Source organism: Pinus tabuliformis, chromosome 4_2 (assembly GCF_031772625.1).
Source record: "Pinus tabuliformis cultivar Carrire ecotype Pingquan chromosome 4_2, CPIR1, whole genome shotgun sequence".
NCBI classification, from domain to species: Eukaryota; Viridiplantae; Streptophyta; class Pinopsida; order Pinales; family Pinaceae; genus Pinus; species Pinus tabuliformis.
In genome coordinates, this window is record NC_142304.1 from 819,397,826 (window position 1) to 819,409,456 (window position 11,631).

At 34.9% G+C, this 11,631-nt stretch overlaps 1 protein-coding gene across 1 annotated transcript; it reads left to right on the forward strand.

Annotated features, from left to right (window-relative positions):
• Positions 1 to 427: 427 nt before the first annotated feature.
• On the forward strand, positions 428 to 4,657 carry LOC149172184 (uncharacterized). Its single transcript, XM_089424226.1, has 2 exons — positions 428 to 2,388; positions 2,822 to 4,657. Exons 1-2 carry the CDS (start codon positions 866 to 868, stop codon positions 4,278 to 4,280), a joined length of 2,982 nt encoding a protein of 993 aa, XP_089280352.1. The 5' UTR covers positions 428 to 865; the 3' UTR covers positions 4,281 to 4,657.
• Positions 4,658 to 11,631: the final 6,974 nt, after the last annotated feature.

Consider the following 11,631-nt stretch of genomic DNA (forward strand, 5'->3'; position numbering starts at 1 on the left):
AAAAGATTCAACTTATTATTATTTTTGTAATATAATATAATTCTCTTAAAAATACAAAATATATTATTGTTATTAATAATATTAAATAAAACCTCAAAATAAAAATATAATATATTCTTAATTATAAGAAGTGATGGTAAAATAATTCAAAATTCAAATTCCCAGGTTTTAATTCACATAATATTTATAAAACATCTTTATATTATAAACATAAAATTATTCACGAACATGTACCATCAATCATATTCACGCACTGCTTTGAAATAATATTAACAAGAAATCAAATCCCATCTTCAAGAATATCTAGATTTGTTTTATCTAAAAAGTCTATGAAATGTGTTTTTGTGGGACAATTAAATCAAACATATCACCGAAGGTAACAGCTTTTTTATTATTTATTATATGCATATCAGCACCGTTATCAAACCTTTCATCAATTCATGATTATTGAAAAGCGCTGCATGATCAGCCTTGAATTTTGCTAACTCAAATCAAATCTCACAGGCTTCCATACACTAACTTTATCCATATCCCATGGCCATCAACCAATCGAATTTACAAAGAACACCATCATATCACAGGTGACTGGACGTTTATCCACCCCACTTCCATGAAAGGGGTTGTAACTTGTAGTTAGTTATGGAGTGTTTTGCTGCTAATTAGGACAGTACATCTGTTCACTGTCAACCCTACTTGACAACCTCTGCAGAAATGGTTAATGAAGAACAAGAGAAGCAGCAGAAAGTACTGTTCATATGAATGATATGATCACTGTCAGCTCTACTTCACAACTTCTGCAATACATGATAATGGACAATGAGTGCCAAGATGTGAAAAGCAGCAGAAGGTAATCGTGGATGCTGGTATGATGGCATTTTCAGATTTTTTGTTCTGCAACCTAATGTTTGTACTGTTGTTGTTTACCAATGGAGTCAACGCTAGCAGCAATCTTGAGCTGAATGATGATGTATTGGGGCTGATTGTATTCAAGGCCGGTTTACAGGACCCCAACATGGCATTGACTTCATGGAATGAGGATGACGACAGTCCTTGCAGCTGGAAGTATGTGAAATGTAATCCCAGAAATGGCAGGGTCACAGAAATTGTCCTCGAAGGTTTGGGTTTATCAGGGAGGATTGGAAAAGGCCTGGAAAGGTTGGATTATTTGCAAAAAATTTCTGTTGCTCACAACAATTTTTCAGGTAATTTAAACCCAGATGTTGCACAGATTGCAAGCCTGAAGAGCTTGAACATGAGCTATAATAAATTATCCGGTAGCATTCCTGACAACATGAAATTCTTAAGGTTTCTGGATTTGTCAAATAATGTATTGTCTGGCCCCGTTCCTGATCAACTATTTAATGGATCTTTGAGGTTTTTATCATTAGCAGGCAACATGGTGTCTGGTCCCATTACTCGGTCATTCCCCACGTGCATATCATTGAAAGAATTGAACCTATCTGCAAATCATCTGTCTGGTTCTATATCAGGATCCATTTGGGCGTTAGGCAATCTGAAAGTATTGGATTTGTCTTATAATAATTTTTCTGGGATTCTCCCCGAAGGGATTGGGAGATTGTATAGACTAAGAGAAGTTTACTTGCAAAACAATGGTTTCTCAGGATCTCTTGCTTATGACATTGGTGGCTGCTCTCAGCTAACAGCCATGGATTTCAGTCAGAATAAGTTTTCAGGTAATCTGCCACAATCCCTTCAAGATTTGAATTTGTTGGTGTCTCTTAAAATTCAAGGGAATAGGTTGGGAGGCATTCTTCCTTCCTGGATTGGGAATTTGAGTAGCATTGAACACATGGATATATCAAGTAATGAATTCAATGGAAGCCTTCCGGCTTCGGTCGGCCAGTTGCAGTCATTGAGGTTCCTCAATATGTCCAACAATGGGCTCTCTGGGGCTATTCCTGGATCTCTAATAGGATGCAGCATGCTGTCTTTTATAGATCTAAGTAACAATCTTTTCTCGGGAAGCATTCCCAAGGAGTTGTTTCAGCTGGGTTTAGAGAAGGTGGACTTATCTTCAAACAATCTCATAGGGCAGATACCCTCTGGTTCATATCATCTGTATGAGTTCCTGCAGGAATTGGATTTATCAAATAACATGTTGGATGGAGGAATACCCATTCAGATCGCACAGTGCTTCAATTTGAGGTACCTGAACTTATCTGGGAATCTTCTTGAGGCAAGGATTCCACAGGAGTTTGGTGATTTCATGTTAATGGAAGCATTGGATCTCAGCTATAACAAAATATATGGGACTATCCCAGGAGATTTGTGCAATCCCGAAGGCCTCGTGGTTCTGAAACTCGATGACAATTTACTTGGTGGGCAAATTCCTGCAGAGATTGGAAACTGCTCTTCTCTGTACTTCTTGTAAGTTATCTGCTCCCTCTTGCAACTACACACATTAGGAATCTATCCAATTTTTTTGTCTTGATGATTAGATACTATGATGGAACTCCATGTATGTCTTGTCATGCTATAGGGTATAATTTGGGTTCTAAAGCTTTGTCAATCCAAAGGAAAACCTTAGGGCCAAAATCCCCACATTCCCTTCGGTGTTAACACTGTTTGATGAATCTGTCTGGTAAGTGGATCCCTTTAGCTTTGGGGTTACTTTACTTCTGAGGCAACATCAGTCCAAGCCCCCACATTTTTTTTAGTGCTAACATTGTTTGATGGTTGTGTCTGTGGATCTTTTTGCTCCTGGGCCATGGAAGTCTCTGGGGTTATAAACTTCCCATCGTGGTCTAGAAAAATATTCACAGCATGCTTCTATGCTAAAATGTTCTACTTTTCTCTGCAGGAGCTTGTCTCACAACCATTTGGAGGGGCCTATACCGGTGGAAGTAACAAAACTACAACATCTTGCAATACTGAACTTATCAAACAACAATTTGACAGGGAAATTACCCATGGGACTTGTGAGCCTTGTAAATTTAATAGAACTGAATGTCTCCTATAACAGACTTGAGGGTAGAATCCCAACAGAAGGCATATTCCAGAAGCTGAACAAGAGCGCATTTGAGGGAAACATGGGCTTATGTGGAGCTAATGTGAATGTAGCTTGTCAAATGGATCTACCTAAGCCGTTAGTTGTTAATCCAAATGCAACTGGCTGGCCTTATAGAGGAATTTCTGGATTAGTTAAAACCCAACATAGAAAAATTGTGCTCAGTGTTTCTGCAATTGTTGCAATATCTGCAGCAGCTGCCATTGCTGTTGGTGTTGTTGTCGTGACTGTTTTAAACATTAGGGCACAACGCAATTTGACATATATCAATGATCCTGCTGAAAGTGCTTCTAGGTCATTGAGTAGTGATTTGGCATCAGGGAAGCTGGTGATGTTTTCCCCCAGTGCTGATCCAAGCGCTGAAAATTGGATAAGTAGTGCTCATGCTTTACTGAGAAAAGACTGTGAAATTGGAAAAGGAGGCTTTGGCACTGTATACAAAACTGTCATGGGGAATGGAAGGGCAGTTGCTATAAAGAAGTTGATGGTTTCAAATTTAGTAAAATCTCAAGAGGATTTTGAAAAGGAGGTACAGTTACTAGGGAAGATGAAACATCCAAATCTAGTTAGTCTCAAAGGTTACTATTGGACACCCGAGCTACAACTTCTGATTTATGATTATGTCACAAATGGAAGCTTATACAGTAGACTCCATGACAAATCACACCCAAATTCTACTCTAAATTGGCAAACTCGTTTCAAGATTGCATTGGGCACTGCCAGAGGACTTGCACACCTTCACCAAGCTTGTAGCCCACCGGTCATACACTATAACGTGAAATCCAGCAATGTATTACTGGATGAGGATTTCAATCCAAGGATTTCAGATTATGGCCTTGCCAAGCTGCTACCAATGCTCGATAGGTATATACTCAGCAGCAAATTTCAGGGTGCCTTGGGATATGTGGCTCCAGAATTCGCTTGTCAAAGCCTCAGGATAAATGAGAAATGTGATGTGTATGGGTTTGGGGTGCTCCTTTTGGAACTTGTAACAGGAAGCAGGCCAGTGGAATACATGGAAGATGATGTTGTGATTATGTGTGATTATGTGAGGTCACTTCTTGATCAAGGGAGTGTCTTGAGTTGCATCGATCCGAACCTGCACAATTGTTCTGAGGAGGAAATTATGCCTATGATTAAACTGGGGCTGATTTGCACATCTCAGGTACCTTCTAGCAGACCATCCATGGCAGAGGTGGTGCAAGTACTTGATGTCATGAAGACCCCAGTAGAATCCAGAGAGAGGCTATGAAGGCGAAACAGGATTTTATTAATCGTTTATCCGACATGTGGCTCTTATCTGGTTTATATGTATAGACCGTTTTCAAATTCTGCACAAATGGAAGATTCTGTTCTAATTTGTACTCTCCCTTGCTTCCAACAAGCATTCAAAACTGTGTATTTTGATTTTTAATTGGAAAAGTTTTAAGACTTGCACATAACTTCATGTTTCCTAGGTATTTATTGTCTCACCATGATTAGGAAGGTTCATACAAACCTTTACTGTAATAAGAGGGCTGAATTTTGTACACTATCAAAATTTAGCCTATGACTGCAGATGATAAAGTTGAAAATCCTTTGGGTATTTGCAACAGGCTATAAATCTTCTTTTCTATTTGTTTTTAATAATTTTCCTTATTGTACTTCTTCCATGTGTTTTATTGGAGTTCTACAGCAAGTATTTTGTCTTATGACAATCCAATTGAAAAAAATCCCCTTTGGATATGTATTTTATTTTGTTTTATTACAATCTAGTGGAAAAAAATCCCCTTGGATATGTATTTTTACACATTATCGAATGTAGCTTTGTTTTTTTATGAATCAAAACCAATGTTACCATTGGTTACCAGATTCACAATTGGCAATAAATGGGCAAATCAAAAGAACAAATAGTTTTAGGGAAAAAATCAGTGACTACAATAAATAAAGATATACACATACCTTGAATTAAAAAAAACATTGTTCATTGATATTCAATAAAGCCATGTCCAAACAATGCATAATATCAATAAATGTCCAAAAAATCACGAGGACAATGCATATAGTTCAAGTATAAAATATATTTAGTACTGGAAAATTCAAAAACATGTACAAAGATTCAAATGAGATGAGGAACTTCCGAGTTTTTGTCAACCAACACAGCGAACCTGCTAAAGTCTTTCTAAATTGGGTTAAGTTTGGATTGGTAGTGTGTTATACCCATTGGTAGATCACTTATACACTTGACGACAACAAATGAATTTAAGGAATTGTTTCATTATTATAGGTCCCTGTAAAGTTCCAATACTCTGCAATGATTTGTTTTTATTCAAAACAATATACAACTTTAACATACTACAACTAATTTTTTTTATTCAAAATGATATTTTTAAAGGAAAAGAACATTGCTCAACCATCGAGGAGTAGCCACAAATATGTACATATAGCAACCAAGTCAGTAGCTATTGGCATGACCCTCTTTTTTCTCTTTAAGGAAAAGAGGTTGAAAGGTATCTCATCTATCTTATCCGTTGAGATATAGTTATAGAACTCATTATGGCTTAAGATATTGGGCATTGGAATTTCATTAAGAAAACGTAAGGGAATAGCACCCTAATAATTCCATCTATCGTTGGGCTACCCAAATGATCCATAAACCGCATTTGAGATCAATAAAGTGGGGTCTCATCCAACTCATCTTGTTTCATCTCATCTCAGTTCAGGCAATGAGGAATCACATTATCGCATTACATTATTGGTTGAGGAGGTTTAGGAGATCGCTATCGCTAGCATTAGGAATAAGAGGCATTATATCTATTCAACTAACTCAAATGGGTAAGGTTAAACTAGTTATGGGAGTTTTATCTTATATCAAATCAACTAACAACTCAATCGGAAGGAGGCTAATCAACTAACAACTCAATAGGTCAATAGGAAGGAGGCTAAGGTGGGTATTATTAGTTGAACTCAAAGAAAACGTATGAGGAAAATTTATGAGATGTCATGATCTATCTCAGGCTAACTAACTCATGGGCAAGGGGAAAGGCGAAGCAACTAGCAACTCAATCTCATCAACGAATTGTATCAACTAATTGGGAAACGAACTCCCATGATTTGGTTTGGAAGGCAAGGCTACTAATCCGCTATGAATCCTTATTGGTTGAGGAAATGAGTCAGGTTGAGGAAATGAGTCAGCAGGAGGCATGGCATCAGGTTGAGGAAGGCTACGTCAGGGGCTCGGCTCATGGCTCAGGAATAAGGAGCATGATTTGGAAACTAACTCAATCGCTACCGCTATGGCAAGGCTCAGCTAAGCAACTTCTTATATCAACTAACTCACAACGAAGGGCGAAGCGAAGGGGAGGCATATCAAATAAACTAACAGTTATGTTAGCTCAGCATCTTATCTCAGATATCTCCCAATAGCAACTCATCCCAATTTCAACCAGGGCAAGCAGTTTGTGTTTAGTAAGCAATCCCATAGTTCACTTAGGTGACTGTTTGGGCGGGGGAACAACGACGTCGCTAGACCTAACACATAGATAACCCGGAAAACAACATAGTCTAGTAAGACAAGCGAGCCGACCAATGTCAAAGCTGCCTTCTAATACATGAAGTTGACTACCTAATATTGTATACATGAAGCCGATCAACAAAACCCATTGCGACCTTGATGAATTAGAGAAAGGGTTCCAGTTTATCGAAGCCGAAGTGCGCACAGTGAGGAAGAATGTGACAATGGTGTCATTTGATCCACAATGTATCTAGATAGGCGGGCAACAAGAAGAAATGAAAGTGAAGTCCAAGCACGGTGGGTGACAAGAAGAAGTGAAAGCGAAATCACAAATAAAACCCCATGGACTTTTAACCTAAGAATTTGAGTGGCTCGCTGAGTCCTCTACAAATCGCTGAAATCATGAGTCAAACTCGTGTTAACCATGAGTCAAACTCAATCAACACAAGTTTGACTCGCTGAGATTCAGATCAACTCATTTGGTTGAAGATTAGAGTTAGAATTATGAGTACTCACGAGTGATCAGAGACTCCTGCAACACTGATCAAAACGCAACGCCATTCAATATTTCAAAATATATTAGCAAAGCGTGTTATGAACAAAGGCTCTGCTCTTGGAACAAATTTTCCATGCAATTGAATCAAAGTGAGTATCAATCTAGTCATATAACATATGAAATTTGGGGTTTGTTATGGATAAGGTTAGAGGTTTCGGTTTCATTTCATAATAATATGGAGGTTTTTTGGTTTCGATATCTTGTGCGTTAAAATATTTATGTTTTTTTTCTTATGTGGTTCACAGACATCGAAGATTGGTGACTGCTATGTCCATGCAATATTTGTACCAGGCAGATCCGTCCAAAGGGATCATTTTTTTTTCCCTATGTGGTTCACGGAACCCGAAGATTGGTAACCACTACATCCATGTAATATTTATACCATGCAGATTCACTTAGGGGAATCACTTTTTGTCAGTTCAACCATGGAACTTGATCCCTAGAGTGTCAATACAATTCAACCCGTGACATCTCAATAGTAAAAGTATTTTAACAATGGGAACTCGACCAATTAAGCTAACCCTCAAGACTATATTAAAATAGTTATGCTATTATTTAATTCTATTTTTTTATATTATTTATAATGTGGAAATCACAATTTTTTTTTTTGGAAGATAAATACTTTATAATATATGTATCTCAATAAGTGTGTATAACAAAATTAGAATACTGACCATTTTAATCAAACAATTAAACATCATAATAAAAAACACATAATTTTTGAAAAAATATAAATATTTTGAATTGATATTAAATATGAATATTATGCATAAACAACATAATTAAAATCCCAAAATTATATAAAAAAATACACGAGTAAAAAATTCTAACGCTTACAGTATGAAGTTATGAAGCAAGATGATATCATGCCTTAACAATGGTTGGTTGATGATGTAGTAACATAATTTACACCAATGCCCTATGTCTCACTATGCAAAATGCCAAAAGTCTTAGGAAAAAGCCATGCTCCAAAATTTGCTAAGAGAATAGTGAAAAAGTGGGGTTTTTCAATTTTCTATGACATATGATCAATGCTTGACCCATGTATCTTTGTCAAATCCCTCGCCAACTCTAAACATCGCCCCATAAGTCCTTAATCGAGTTTTGTTACACTTGAACAAATTTGGGTTAATTAGTTAAAATCTACATGTGTTAGGTCAAGTCTTGTTCTGAACCCATGTATTTACGAAGATGATTTGGATTTATCTAAAAATACTACTTAGATTAAATAAGTCCTATTTATAAAATTAGGAAAGACAAATTATGTTATTAATATCAATGTAAATCAACATGGATTTTAGATAATTATAAAGCTTTTTTTATATATGAAAAGATGATGTAATAGTATTTACATGGATTTAACCCAATGAACCAATGGAATTTTGCTAGATTCAACCTTATAGTTGATTGTAACATGTTTTTGAAATGCTTAGTTGAGTTTAGTTAAACTAGTTCTAGTTTTACCAACATCAAATTTGGCTTAAAATCAGTTAAAACCTAGGTATGTTAGGATAAACCAATCCAAAAAGTTTACTTAGATTATCTATGACCCAATGGAATTTCCTTGGATTTAATCCTATGATCTAATGGAAGGTATGTTAGGATAAACCAATCCAAAAAGTTTACTTAGATTATCTATGACCCTTCCTTGGATTTAATCCTATGATCCAATGGAAGGTATGTTAGGATAAACCAATCCAAAAAGTTTACTTAGATTATCTATGACCCAACGGAGTTTCCTTGGATTTAATCCTATGATCCAATGGAATTGGTGTATAAGATCCCCTTGTTCGTAGGACAAAAGACCCTTTCCATTTAAGAATTTGATTGCTAAAGTCTACAAAAGCGTACATACCCTACCCACTTTTAAATTTGAACTCATGACATCCAATAAGAAAACATATGTTCTTAACCATTAAACCCACTTAAATTATACACTTATAACTTAATTAATTAACATACTAAACTTAAAAATATTTCACAAATTCATCTTTAAATATGATCCATTCTTTATATTTTCCATCATTAATATAATTATAACATAACATTATCCATGTAAACTTATAATACTTACACTATATAACCTAATAATTTTTATATATGTTTCCAAAATACAAAATTTATAAATTACGAAGCATAAACTAAATGTGAACAAATTACCTTAAAATCATATTAATTTACATTATATGTATTCTAAAATTTGAAATCAAATTATAGCCTATCATATTAAATAATAAGAAAAATTGATTAAAATACGTTAATTAAAATTTAATTTAAAAAATAAAAATAAAAAATCAAATGTAAGTAAATCAGATAAATTTATTATTATATATAAATGTAAACCTGAAAAAAAAACATAATTAAATAGTTTGTTATTGTAATTTTTTAGGTTTTTTGGGTTATCATTTTGAATATTGCACTTTTAAGTTCCTTGCATGATATAGAATTAGAGTTGATAATGTCTCCCATAAAACATTTATAAATTAATCAATATTCTAAAGATCATTTTTTATTGGTAATTATTATTTATAAATAAAAATAAAAATAATTAAATTATTTTAAAAATATATATCTATAATAACTAGTAATTGTATTAAATGTTGTAAAGAAAATATATAATTTGGTAGTATATGAAAAAAGAGTATAGATGAAAAGTAATGTGATATGTTATGTAATTTAAATATAATTTAATTTGAATAAAATAGAAATTTTAATGTTGTTGCCACTGGGTAATCTTTTATAATTGGGATCTCTATCTTTCCTTTTATCAAATGAAGATTTAAATGAAGAATTAAAAATTTTAGATATTTGAATGATGGGAAATTGGAAGTAACTTATACTATTGTTAAATTAATTTCTAGACTTGAATTCAAAAGCGTTCCTTATATTAATTTACAACACAACTCTACTTTTAAAAACGGTTTATTCATACAATGTTGAAAAATGCAGCAATAAAGAAAGTCTCAATTTGATTTTGCCTTGTTCAAATTGAGAAAAATCAAATTTCAATATCAACAAACAACTTGGATGTAGTTAACTTGTGTGACATGGCTTTTGTCACTAAGTTAGCTCAATAAATTCGAGTTAGAGGAGTTGGATTTCAATTAAGAATTTGTGATTGCTAATTTGTAACAATCAAGGTTAGTTCTTTCAAGTTTCTTTCAGTTAAACTAGTTCTAACTATTGGAGGAACTAGTGGAAGGTTAGTTGTGCAGTGAGACTTCAATCTAACTTAGTGGTCATCCAGTTAATTGATCAATCTACCCAAAATAGCTAGTGCATGTAGAGAGTTTGAGTTCCCCAGCTGTGGTGGAGGTAATCGAGCAATGTAGCATCAATTGTAGACTAGTCTTGAGTGTACAGGTGTTGCATGTAATCATATGATCAACCTTGGGAATTGGACAATCATTTTGGAGTAAATTCCTAAATAATAGGGGTCTGATTTCCTTAGGAATTGCACAAGGAAATATGGGCTCAAGCAGAGGTAGAAATTAACTAAGTCTAGGTCAGAGATTCTCACTGAGCATAGAGATAGGTTATTCACTTGGAGGTTGAGCTTAGATTGAGCTAGAAATTCTAGTACATCTCTATTCATCAGATTAATGCATGCAAGGAAAGGGGTTTTTAGCAGATTGATTTCCACTAGAAAAATATTGTGTGCATGTGTGTTATTTCTCATTGCATGTTTATGATTGATGTTCTAAATTGTGAATTGAATTCCACAGAGTAGTAGAGTAGGATTGTGTCTTATGATTTGGATTAAAATTTCACAAGAAGTTTCAATTATACACCATAATTTCTACATGGTATCAGAGCAAGATTCACATTAGAATAGGAATTTCGAATTTGTTTCTCAAGAGGATCAAATTTGTAGTTCAATGTAGCAAGATCTCTACAGAGTTGGGAAGATGACCTTCAACGAGCTGAGACTAGAGTATTCCTTGGAAGGCAACTCTAATTTCATTGCATGGAAGGATCGCATGAAGGTGGTATTGGATGACAATGGATTGCTAGAATATGTCAAGACATGCATTACAAAACCACATGCATCTAATGCACAAAACCTAGCCCAATGGAAGAAAGATGTAGCCAAGGTGAGGAGAATAATCTTGGAGGGAGTATGAGACCACATTGTCTCAAATCTCCATGGAAAGAAACTCCTTTCGTAATGTGGAAAGCATTGAAAAAATTGTTCTAGAATAACAACGACCACAAGAAACTAGTTATCAAGGACAAACTTCAAAATATCAAGATGCAAAAGAATGACACTATCCTGCAGTATCTAAGCATATTTACTCAATTTTTTGATGAAATTGGTGGGGTTGGTGTTAATGTTGCAAAAGATGACTTGGTAAGCCTAGCTCTTCTAGGCCTTCCCAAAAGCTGGCATAACTACCAAGACTCGATGAACAGGAGGGAGAAATTACCAAATTGGGAATGATTATGGTGTGATTTGGTACAAGAGGAGATAAGGCGGAATATCAGAGATGGGACTTCATCTAAGGGCGAGGATAAAGAACACTTTTCATTTGTTGGAAAGGGAAAGAAGGGACA

What these genes read in the sequence shown, in the direction of transcription:
- LOC149172184 (XM_089424226.1), top strand. Translation starts at nt 866, where the DNA reads ATGATGGCATTTTCAGATTTTTTGTTCTGCAACCTAATGTTTGTACTG. An exon ending in TGCTCTTCTCTGTACTTCTT is followed by an intron (nt 2,389 to 2,821) that starts GTAAGTTATCTG and finishes TTTTCTCTGCAG; the next exon opens with GAGCTTGTCTCACAACCATT.